At 35.3% G+C, this 12995-nt stretch overlaps 1 protein-coding gene across 1 annotated transcript; it reads right to left on the bottom strand.

Moving 5' to 3' along the window:
* Nucleotides 1-7514: 7514 nt before the first annotated feature.
* LOC145783525 (PDZ and LIM domain protein 3-like) lies at nucleotides 7515-12037 on the bottom strand. The gene is made up of 4 exons (XM_082595414.1): nucleotides 11901-12037; nucleotides 11108-11259; nucleotides 9080-9146; nucleotides 7515-8851 (listed from the first exon to the last, which is right to left on the bottom strand). The coding sequence occupies exons 1-4, from the start codon at nucleotides 12006-12008 to the stop codon at nucleotides 8567-8569; spliced, it is 612 nt and encodes a 203-aa protein (XP_082451540.1). The 5' UTR covers nucleotides 12009-12037; the 3' UTR covers nucleotides 7515-8566.
* Between the last annotated feature and the right edge of the window lie 958 nt (nucleotides 12038-12995).

Here is a 12995-nt window from a genome sequence, read left to right as displayed (position 1 = left end):
ATTAAATCAAATGTAGTTATTACTATCTGAAGCCTTTACAAATTGTTTCACCTAACGGATCATCAGAAGGTCTGAAAAAACATGCAACCAGTAAAGAATCGATAATTCTGAAAAGATATTAAATATTACAAGTGTAATTTAATCTGCCAAAAAAAAAACCCTCTAAACCTGTACTTCCTGAGAAGATATTAAATATTACAACTGTAATTTAATCTGCAAAAAAAACCCTCTAAACCTGAATTCCTGAAAAGATATTAAATATTATAACCGTAATCCAATCTGCAGAAAAAAAACTTCAGAATTACTAAGGACAACCTCCATCCGCCACGACAAAGTTTCAATCAATTTGTCCCAATGGAAACCAAGCAACATGATGGCAACATCTATGACATCACAAAGAAGCAAAATGCTTGTGTGATGATCGGCGCAACCTGTAGTAATCTGAACAAAATGAATAAAAATTGCTTTTAAACCTGTAAAAATTAAATGAGATTTATAACCTGTAAAAATCAAATGAAATTTAATTTTTTTTCAAAATTATAACCTGTGAAAATCCCAAGGAATTGTGATGATGTAACCTGTAGTGATCTGAACAAATGAAATGAAATCTGTTTATAAACCTGTAAAAATTAAATGAGATTTATAGCCTGTAAAAATCAAATGAAATTTTTTTTAAAAACCTGTGAAAATCAAAAGGAATTTATTTTATTTTGAAGTACTTGAGTTTAAATTTGTTTCTATGACGACATTTGCCGACCAGTTCCGAACGCTTGTTCAAAAGGTGGCCACTATCAGCCTTCAGAATGGCCAGCTTTTCAGCCAAACATAGGCCACAATTGTTACGACCACCACCACTATAAGGTCGAGCACAGCTGTGGATGGACTAAGTTATTTAGGATCAACACCCTTGTCCTTAAGGTCCCAAACTGCCTTGGATAGTTCGGTGCTGTTTCGTTTAGACCTATCCATGAAGGTACATTTATGGTTGGAAAAACGTTTTTTAAAAGTAGTTTCGCAACAACCAATGTAATTAAGAACCTTCGGGCTGTTATCAATGGTAGCTTTGTAAACAACGGCCTTCTGCAAGCATTGCCCATTCAAAGGACAATCTGGCCTCACTCTACAATTGCAACCAGGCTGCGATGGTACATTATCAGCCTGCAATATTGCTTTATTGTGGGAGGATATTACGCTTGCAACATTCGGAGTACAACTGTAGCTCAGCTTAATAGTATTACGGTTGAATATTTTGTGCAATCTATGATGGGGTGGAAAGTGTATGGAAACAAGTTTGAAAAATTCCTTACCAATATTGCTATCAACCTGCAAGCTGAAAGGAGGGTTAAACCATAAAATTTTTTGGCTCTTTTTCCTAGATGTTTGTAAGTTGTTAGCAGGGTTGTAGCAAACTCTCATCAAATTTTACATCAAATTTTACATCGAATTTTACATCAAATTTTACATTTTACATCGAACCCTAAATGCAGGTTGATTAACCCTTCCAAGTCCCAGATTGGCCGTATAAGTAAACAATACTTGGACTCTATTAACGTAACCATCCGTGATGCATCACGACTGAATCAATGGAAAAACACAGACTCTGTGTTATCCTGGTTTAAGGCTATTCCATCTAAACGTCAATGCACCTTTATGAAATTTGACATTGTTGATTTTTATCCATCCATTACGGAGGAACTTTTGTGTAAAGCAATTGAGTTTGCCAAACCATTTATGGATTTGGATGATTGTATCATACAAACAATTTTCCATGCTAGGAAATCGTTGCTTTTTGATGGTGGTGAAACTTGGGCTAAGAAAGATGGTTTGTTTGATGTTACAATGGGCTCATTTGATGGTGCTGAGATTTGTGAGTTGGTCGGCTTGTTTCTTTTGAACGAACTTTCTGCTATTGTTGACAGAGATATGCTTGGCTTATATCGTGATGATGGTCTGGCTATTTTGCGTAATTTATCCGGCCCTAAGATTGATCGTTTGAGAAAGAATGTCATTCAATTATTTAAACAACATGGCTTAAATATTACTGTGGATACTGGTCTAATTGAAACTGATTTTCTTGACGTCACTTTGAATTTGCTATCTGGTAAATTCTGGCCTTATAGAAAACCCAATAATGATCCAATTTACATCCATGCCCAGTCCAATCACCCACCCAACATTAAGAGACAAATCCCGACTATGATTTCAAAGCGATTGTCCGCCACATCATTTGGCCAAAATGAATTTGATAAGACCGCATCTGTTTATAATGATGCCCTTTTGAAAAGTGGTTTTGCGGAGAGAGTTTGCTACAACCCTGCTAATAACTTATAATCATCTAGGAAAAGGAGCCGGAAAATTTTATGGTTTAACCCTCCTTTCAGCTTGCAGTTTGATAGCAATATTGGTAAGGAATTTTTCAAACTTGTTTCCATACACTTTCCACCCCATCATAGATTGCACAAAATATTCAACCGTAATACTATTAAGCTGAGCTACAGTTGTACTCCGAATGTTGCAAGCGTAATATCCTCCCACAATAAAGCAATATTGCAGGCTGATAATGTACCATCGCAGCCTGGTTGCAATTGTAGAGTGAGGCCAGATTGTCCTTTGAATGGGCAATGCTTGCAGAAGGCCGTTGTTTACAAAGCTACCATTGATAACAGCCCGAAGGTTCTTAATTACATTGGTTGTTGCGAAACTACTTTTAAAAAACGTTTTTCCAACCATAAATGTACCTTCATGGATAGGTCTAAACGAAACAGCACCGAACTATCCAAGGCAGTTTGGGACCTTAAGGACAAGGGTGTTGATCCTAAAATAACTTAGTCCATCCACAGCTGTGCTCGACCTTATAGTGGTGGTGGTCGTAACAATTGTGGCCTATGTTTGGCTGAAAAGCTGGCCATTCTGAAGGCTGATAGTGGCCACCTTTTGAACAAGCGTTCGGAACTGGTCGGCAAATGTCGTCATAGAAACAAATTTAAACTCAAGTACTTCAAAATAAAATAAATTCCTTTTGATTTTCACAAGTTTTTAAAAAAAATTTCATTTGATTTTTACAGGCTATAAATCTCATTTAATTTTTACAGGTTTATAAACAGATTTCATTTCATTTGTTCAGATCACTACAGGTTACATCATCACAATTCCTTGGGATTTTCACAGGTTATAATTTTGAAAAAAAATTAAATTTCATTTGATTTTTACAGGTTATAAATCTCATTTAATTTTTACAGGTTTAAAAGCAATTTTTATTCATTTTGTTCAGATTACTACAGGTTGCGCCGATCATCACACAAGCATTTTGCTTCTTTGTGATGTCATAGATGTTGCCATCATGTTGCTTGGTTTCCATTGGGACAAATTGATTGAAACTTTGTCGTGGCGGATGGAGGTTGTCCTTAGTAATTCTGAAGTTTTTTTTCTGCAGATTGGATTACGGTTATAATATTTAATATCTTTTCAGGAATTCAGGTTTAGAGGGTTTTTTTTGCAGATTAAATTACAGTTGTAATATTTAATATCTTCTCAGGAAGTACAGGTTTAGAGGTTTTTTTTTGGCAGATTAAATTACACTTGTAATATTTAATATCTTTTCAGAATTATCGATTCTTTACTGGTTGCATGTTTTTTCAGACCTTCTGATGATCCGTTAGGTGAAACAATTTGTAAAGGCTTCAGATAGTAATAACTATATTTGATTTAAAAAGTGATATCATGTATACTAAGCGTGATGACCTAACCATTATGAAAGAAAAAGTATTTGAGTCTATTTTTATTGATATTTTCGTTGGTGGTAAACAAGTGACCTGTGGTAGCATTTATTGAGCACCTGCATTGGATGCTAAGTCAAATTTGGAATTTCTTGATCTGCCTAGTGAGTGCATAAATAACATAGGTACATCAAAACAATGCTATATAATGGGAGATTTTAATTATAATTTATTGGATTATGAAAACATCAATGTAGGCATTTTTACAGACTTGATGTTTTCAAATTCTTTTTACCCACTAATTAATAAACCTACCAGAATAACTGACACCAGTGCAACAGTCTTAGATCAAATATGGTCCAATGTGCAAACAGGTAATAAAACTCGCTGTGGAATTCTAATTAATGCAATCTCAGACCACTTCCCAGTTATGTATTGTACTAACAATGGAAAACCCTCAGTTACATGTCATCAATATACCAGATCATTTAATCTCTCAAACATACAAAATTTCTCAAATGCTCTGGAAAATATGGACATCACTTGTTGCTTAAATCAAACTGATGCTGATGAAGCTTATGAGTCATTCATAGGAGAATATACCAGTCAATTTAATAAGCATTTTCCTTTGCAAAAAGCACCTTTAAAAAAGAATAATTCTTGGTTTGATAAAGAACTACTACATCTATTACGAAGAAAAGAGCGTTTGTTTAAAAAGTACATATCAAATAAAACTATTCACTCCAAACAGAACTACACCTCTGCAAGAAACTTATACTTCCATACAGTTCAGCAAAAAAAGAAGGAATTTTATAAATCTAAATCTGAAAAGCAAAAGTTTAATATGAAAGCTACTTGGCAAACAATTAACAATCTATTAGGTAAATCCCAGTCTAAGACTAACCATGGCATCAAAATAAATGATAGTACAGTCACTGACAGATTAACTATAGCAAATCACTTCAATGATCACTTTTCCTGTGCTGCCCATTCCCTTACAAAAAAAATTCCCAAGTCAAACACAATATTTTCAACATATCTTGATTCTCCATGCTCTGAGACAATTTATATTTATCAAACTACTTCAAATGAAATAAACAATATTATTCATGCTATGTCAGCAAAAACTAGCAGTGACATCGATGAAATACCATCCATAGTTGTAAAGTCAACTCCAAACAACATACTGCATGCTTTAACTCATATATTTAACTTATCTTTAACGAGTGGAAAATTCATAAATTCATTTAAGTTGGGGAAGGTGATAGCCTACCTATCTTTGAAAAGGGTAGCTGCAAAGATTCAAACAACTACAGACCAGTCAGCCTACTACCTGTGTTTTCAAAGATATTAGAAAGAATCATGTACAACAGATTATACTCGTTTTTAATTAGACGTAAATTTTTCTATAACAATCAATTTGGTTTCAGAAAAAATCATTCCACAAGCCATGCTTCTTCAATGCTAATAGATAGTATCACTAGTATACTCAATGACAACCACCTTGCATTAGGAATCTTTCTTGATTTATCTAAAGCATTTGACACCATTGACCATAAAATATTGCTAGCTAAATTATATCATTTCGGAATAAGAGGCGTGGCCTATGATTGGTTCATGAGTTACCTGAGTAATAGAAAACAAAGAGTGGTTTTCAATGGCACACTATCTTCTAATGTTAACAACATATCTTTGGGTGTCCCACAAGGGTCTATCTTAGGCCCTCTTCTATTCCTGATTTATGTAAATGACTTTCCTAACTGCCTTCAACACGGAACCGCAATTATGTTTGCAGATGACACCACCATTATATATAAAAATAAAACCGTTTCTACTGTATATGATACGGCAAATCAAGAGCTTGTATGCATAGATCAATGGCTATCAACAAATCGATTGTCTCTAAATGTCACCAAAACCAAACATATATTATTTTCAAGTCAAGGAAGCAAGACACTATCATACAACCCACCCTTGAATATTCGAAAAAGCAACATAGAATAAGTTGCCTCAATAAAGTTTCTGGGAATAATTGTAAACGAGCATTTGTCATGGAATTCTCGTATGGAAATCTTGCTTCAAAAAATAAGATCAACACTCTGCGTGACAAAAAAAATTAAGCCTTTCCTAAACAAACAAGCACTTCTCTCCATTTACCATTCTCTAGTTGAGAGTCAGATATTATATTGTATCTCAACGTGGTGTCATGGAAACAAAACTACATTGCAAAAGTTACAACGTACATGCAATAACTTTCTTCGTACTGTATTTGACATTGACCGCAGAGAAAGCATAAAAGGTGTAATGGAACTCAATAATTTAAAATCAATTAACCACATGAAAAATACAGAGATTGCAACTTTCATGTTTAAATATTCAAAAAAGCTGCTTCCCACAACATTCAATGATATAATTATGTGTAAACAATCAAGTAGCCTAACAACAAGAAGTAATTCTCCTTATATTCCGATATATTGCAGAATTAACACTTGCAAACAATCAATACGGTACAAGGAGCCAACAGTTTGGAACAAGCTTCCCCCTACTATAAGAAATGAATGTAAAACTGTAAAAAGCTTTAAATCAAAAATGAACAAGCTAAATCTTCTTTGAAATAATCCCATTTAAGTATTACATCATGCACCAAACATACTAATATATATATATATTTTTTTTTTTTGCCCAGCAATGATAAGCCAATGTGTGTAGATTTATTAGCAAAATAGTAAGATTGTAAGTACTCCTACTGGCTTTCTGGTTCTTGTGTTTTTTGTTCACAGAAGTTCTACAGAGTCTGCATAAGTTTTTCCATCCTCTTCGATCAATCGCCATCTTTCGGTGAAGCGGTGGCAATGTGCTCCAACCAGTTGTTTTATATCAATATCTTGGACTGGATCGTCATGCTATTGTCTGATTGTTTATGTATTTTTCTAACATGCCGAATTAGATTTTTTTTGTCACTTTAATATGGTTTAACGTGTAAAACATACGGTAATCCAAATTTATCGTATTACTGTGACATACCACTACTACATCCCTGCTGGCGATGCCTGTCATTTTTGCATTAATTCAACGTTTGCTAACGTTGGATCGGTGTGGAGGTGACGAGTTTAGCTGACTGGGGTCTACAATTATCGCTTTATCAACGCAACTTTTTATCAAAGCACGCTTCATATCTTCAAGACATAACTTCCCTGGATAAAATGGAATTTCCGCAAGATGATGATGTTGTTTTTTGCTAGTTTGATTTATTTGTTTTTTTGTCATTGTTTCATGTCGTCAAGTTATAGCCTATCTATTTTGTGAGTCATGTAAGGCCTGGTGCGTTGCGCTTGAAATGGCTTTGCCCTTGGTAGGATTTCTTTGTGGGGTTTTCTTTGCCTGCCTTGCTCTTCTTTGCTATGAGCTAAACGCATCAAAACGTGTTCCCCTTACGACCATCAGCACTCTTGATAACGCACCATGGCCGATCTTCATAGCAACTGTCAATACAAATCTTCAACATATCAGGCTAATAAATTTATAGCCTATATATATATGTTTATTTGTTTTGTAACATTTTTTTTTCCTTTATATCTTAAATTTTTCTGAAGGTGTTGCGACCGTGCCAAATTTTTTTCAACTCAATAACTTACTTTGATCACAAGCACGTATTAACGTTCGCGTTTTGTCGCTTCTACCTTTTTTTCGACCTTTGCTATGTTGACGTGTATTGTTTTGATATGATGGTCAGAAATAAAAACAACTGAACTGAACTGAACTATGTAGTAGACCAAACGTTATTAAACTTTAGCATGCTACAGACATCTTTTGGCGAGTTTTAAAAATTTTCAATGTTTAATCAACAACATGTAACGCTGATCAACTGCAAAGTTAAGGGGTATTATGATGGCCCCTTAACTGATCACGAAGCCGCAAAAATAAATGAAAAGTCATCAAATGTGAGATTGTACACGGAAGAATCACAATCAAATCTTATTTTTAAAAACGCTTAAGGACAGCTCAGTATGTGCAACAATAACAATTTTTTAGATAAGTTTACCAGAAAAACAACAAAAAGTTTAACATGAAATGTTCGACATACAGTTTCAGTCATTGTCGCTTATAAATGCCAATCGTTCTAAGATTTGTACCTGTCAGTTTAAACAAACCTAATTAAGTAGACCGAATACAACTTGCTGTATAGTACAAATGTAAAAATTAGCAACGTGATACATCCTTGGAAATATCCTATTAACCTAGATCGGCAATCGGCATGTAGCCTACTTTAGCTTACATTACCGAGTCATAAAGAATATCAATAACTGCACGGCCAAACTCTATACAACTCTTTATAAGTTCTCACAAAATTTGATTCGACAAGCTTACCCTTTTTTTAATCACAATAAGCCTAAACGGCGACACTTGAACAGGCCTTGCTAAGACTGGGCTACATAGCCAGTAGCCTACTTTTCGTTTTGTTGCAATTATGCAACGTAAGATTTTCTATCGAGGCAGTGATGGAAACAAGTCCTGATGTTGATGAGACATTAAACAAAACTGGGAGTGATAATCTCGCGAATTCTTATAAGATTTGATAAACTGTATTATTGCAAAAAAAGAAAAAGCTTCGACAGTGCATTCAATCATTGTGTACTTTGCTTTCTTGTTATTTCAATAAATAAACTTTTTTTTAATATGTGAATCTTAACAAACTTATTGTTTGTGCATCTCAAGACCGAGAATACGTTGAAGTTCGTTGCACGGAAATAAAGTTTGAAAACCACTGCCAGAATTGATTCACAAGATCGACGATGTGACACAGATTAGCTTAAAAGATCCACAGGCTGAAGAGGAGCTGAATCTTTAGTTTAATTATAGGAAGAAATGAATTGCTTAGGAATGCTGTTGAAAGAATTTGCTTTTTGATTTAGAGCTGTCCCGCCGAGCAGCCCGGTGCTTGATTGGTCTGCGCATTTAAGGGATTCTTTCGGACGGAAGGCAACAGATCGGAATCCTGGAGGTTTTTTTGATATGGATCTGCTTTCTTTAGCCTGAGTGGAGACTGGAGAATTGCTGGATGGGGGTGTTGCGTAGAAGGGTTTTGCACATCTATTATGACGTGATAGCCGCTCTGAGACACTGATGTCTTCCTTCTATCAGGTTGCAATATGGGCGACATGCAAAGAAAACATACAAATTCGAGTTAGAAAATTAACAAAATATACTTAGTTACTAAATCCACGAAACACTAGTGACACGAAAAAAGCGGTATCTTTAGCTTAGACAATGGTAAAACTGACTTTTTGATACACCATTGGGAAAAAAGTTAAGACCTCAATTTTGTGAGGCCTCTTATGTAAAGTTTACGGTGAACTACGTACATAAACATTTCTGTCTCCATCAACATTGACTTGGCCGGATGGGCGAACGGATACATGGGCGGCGTTTCTGTCAAAGTAAATTTTGAAATTTTGAGATAAAGCAGAAAATTGTGTTAACTTCGGTCAGCTAAAAACAATGGTCTCACTTTTTAAAACTCAATAAAGTGTCAAAAAAATGAGGCTACTAAAGATAGCCTCCTAATTCAACTAGCTTTCCTCCTAATTCAACTAGCTTTCTGCATTATTTAAATGTTTCATACTAATTAAACAAAATCATTCAAAAAACGTTTGAAAAAGTTAAGCAACACATTTTTGTCAAAATAGATTTTGATTAGCTGCGACTAACGTTCACAATGAAAGTAAGCCTAAAAGTTATAGGCTAAACAATTCATATTTTAATAGACAAATCCTGCAGCGTCTGCCAAATTAAAGTTTTATTTTTAAAAAATGCTCCTAAACAGCCATTTGTTGCAATAAAACTTCGAAAATTGACAACTTGTTGCAAGAAAACTTCGAAAAGAAATTTGTTGCAAGAAAACTTCGAAAATCCAATAAAACGGTAGCTTCGAAAATTTGCGGTTTAGAGTATAGGTGTTCATGGTCTAATAAAGTTTCAGTTGGTTGACCTAGGTATTATTGCCACATAGAGGTCATTTGTCAATATATTTCTAGTTAAATGATCAATACACTTAACCTACAGCTAATTAGCAATGAAGCTATTGCAAGACGGACTCCGTCTTGAGCTATTGGTTGGGCATCGCCTACGAAAGCACTTACACGCAAACGAACAGTCGAGAGCAGACTTGGACAACTATAGATAGCCTAATTCTAGTTGTCTAATTAGATAAATTAGAGCGAAATGTCGGTAATTCTAATTCTAATCTAATTCAGTAAAAACTTCTTTGCTCTAATTGTAGTTCTTATCCAATCTCCAGTTTTGCTAAAAATTCTAGTTTGTCCAACAGTATTTTTTGGCAAATGGAAGGATATTGCGCTCTTATCAAAGTTATACGAAAAAATGCAATAAAACGATCAAGATCAAAGTGTCATTCCATCCCTTGAGCAGCAAAGTCATGAAAAATTCGATTAATTCATCAATTCACTGACGTTACAATGTATATTATGACGTAAGGGGTTTTGGCGCTGTGATGGTGGAAATATATGTATTTCTAATCTAGTTTAATTCTACTCTAATTTGTGAAAACTTGGGTAGCTCCAATTCTAATCCTAGTCTAATTTGTAAAAGCCTAAATTACTCTAATTAAATCTAATTTCGAAAGACTACAAAAATTCTAGTTGTCCAAGTCTAGTCTAGAGTAACTATTTTTATGTCTTGACAACTCATGACCTCTTATTCCAGTTGGCTAAGACTGCCATGTTGATTGATACTTCTTTTCTAGTTCAAGGCCCGAGCTCAAGTTTACGATCATAAAGTTTACAAATTTAAACTTTAAGGTTTTTGTTTTGTGTCATCTTGAACGTCTTTGAGTGCTTTGTCTATTTTTTACAACTTTGACCTCTATATTTTTCATCGATTTCAATGCCATGTTGAACAAATTAGGTGGCTTGAAAGTAAAATGTGAGAGAAACAACAGCTTGCCATTCCATTAAATTTCAATCTTGGTTCTCTGGTCGTTGCTGGTAGTAGCCTGTTACTACACAGCAATGGATCCGATACGCTTTTCATTCTTTTTCAAAAATTGCAAAACTGTTGCATTTAATTTTAATCAAATCAAGTCCAACGATTTTTGTTTTTGAGTTCGGAGCTTTCACAAACGACAGAGTTTTCCTGATTAAGTTTATGTTTACAACCCCAACAGATGCAGGAATCAGTGGTTAAATTTTTGATTGATATAATAATGTTTGGATTGTAAAAAATGGTTTAAAGAGTAGCCTACGTTGAATGATTGGTAGTTAAAAAAGTTGTTTTAACTTTAATAATGGCAGTGCATTACACAGCAGTGAGCTACTAGCTACAAAGAAAACTTTTTGTTGGTTAGTTTTTGAAAAGATATCAGCGTAACTTACTTCTCCAACACCATGTACAGCGACCCAACCGCTTGTCTTACTTTGGCCTCGCATTGATCCAGGGTCATGTCATGTACAAAATGGTCATTGACCGCTATCACCACATCACCAGGAGCTAATCCACCCTTCGACCCAACACTTCCTGGTGTAACCTGGTATTACGATTAATAGGGTTAGAAAAAAGATGATTACTTTTTGACGCAGTGTGTTAACGCATGAGGTGTTTAACAAGCACATTCGTAATCAAGCTATCATATTGCAGCTGTGGGTCCATGTTCTCGACTCGTCAAGTCACAAGTTAACCAACCAAAGTTATTACGTTGCATCGGAACTGTCACATCCATGCTGATATTAACATAATACACTGCAAAGGCCTAGTCATGTTGGAGTTTGCGCCTATTGTACAATAACACTGCGATTACAGCCTATTTACAGATCCAACACAGCAGGTAGCGAAGAGACATGCAGTTATCGAGTCAGCTCCCGTTATTTTAACATGTAGCTAAGTATCGCGCCATAAATAAGCATTGACATTGACAAGGTAAAGGTGAGTCCCATACTTGAATTAAAGGTTTGGGGAATTAGAAGATAAGATTCTCATTATACTAAGCCTTCGGAACTAAGGAGAGTGGGGTGGCCAGTCTCTTTCTCTCGACCATTTTTCCCTTAGCAACTAGACCCACCCAATTTATTACATCCTGGGTAGAGGTGAGTAGAGGTTGGTATTATTGGAAAACAGCAAATAAAACTATGCAAAAGCAATTAAATATACAATTAAACAATTGTTTCCTACCCGGGAGATAACAAGTGGTTGATGGTATTCTTTTCCACCGGACAGACGGAATCCCCAAGGTGGGGAACCAAACAACGTCACAGATGTTTGCACTCTAGGAGGAGCCATAGTCAATGACAAAAGATACTTAAACTATAACACAGTTCTGTTAAAAGCGGTGGAAATATAATTATGTTTCAAACTAAATTAAACTCATAACACTGTTATACCAGTCACAGCACCAAATACTTTGATGTACAGACATATGGCACCGCACAACCGCACTATACAGCTAGCCAGCTAATTCATTATATTAAATATGCCTCAAGTCCATGCAAGTTGGAAAATTGTTGACCTACTTTAAGAAGTTGAAATGTCATTGAGCGGCTGATTAACTGCACTGACCGTTGATACTTCTCTCAACATTTTCAAAAACTAAAATAGAATCAACTGTTCAAATTCAACCTGGTTATCTTCCCCTGTACATAATGTAGGTAAATGCGCTACCTAAGCGCACCGAGTCCCGCAGCGCGTCTATCTGACAAAATCAGTCAAAAGTTGCAAATGTTTCAAATTTAAAGAAGTTTCTAGGGCTGCTCGAAATCAAAATATTTTGATTGATGTTGATGCAAAAGTCGATGCGTTGGTTTCTTTTTGTTTCAAATAAAAAAAAATTGTACAGATTACTGCAAGTTGAATGGAGAAATATTCTTTTCAACTGCCCTATAAGAATTTGCAAAGCTGCTGATGTAATGTTGCAAAATGCTGTCATCATAAAATAGGAGGAGGTCCAACAGTTTTTTTTTTTTAATTGTTGCAGCAGCCCTACTCGAATTAGTTATGCTAATACCTGCCAAGCAAACTTATCAAACATGTTAATTATTTCAACGTGGTGACGTAACAGTGGCGGCAATCGACCCAAGATCTGGCTGAGTGGACAGCTAAAAGTGACGTCGTTTATCATGAGGCTGTCTGAAAGAAAGCACGCAGAGCACGCAGGGAGGTGCATTGACGACATTATGTGATTCGTTTGACGCCTTCAAGAACTGTAATTAATCAAGAATGTCAAAGGTTAAAGTTGAGTGATTTGCGTTGCATATAGCCTGCATACAAGTT

This window comes from Aplidium turbinatum, chromosome 14, assembly GCF_918807975.1.
Source record: "Aplidium turbinatum chromosome 14, kaAplTurb1.1, whole genome shotgun sequence".
Classification (NCBI taxonomy): Eukaryota; Metazoa; Chordata; class Ascidiacea; order Aplousobranchia; family Polyclinidae; genus Aplidium; species Aplidium turbinatum.
Note: the sequence above shows the minus strand (reverse complement) of the source record. Positions and strands in the feature narration are given on the sequence as shown.

Coding starts and splice junctions, on each gene's coding strand:
- LOC145783525 (XM_082595414.1), bottom strand. CDS start 12,008: ATGGCTCCTCCTAGAGTGCAAACATCTGTGACGTTGTTTGGTTCCCCA. Junction 11,260..11,900: donor AACCACTTGTTATCTCCCGG/GTAGGAAACAAT, acceptor TCGTAATACCAG/GTTACACCAGGAAGTGTTGG. Junction 8,852..9,079: donor ATGGAGACAGAAATGTTTAT/GTACGTAGTTCA, acceptor GCAACCTGATAG/AAGGAAGACATCAGTGTCTC.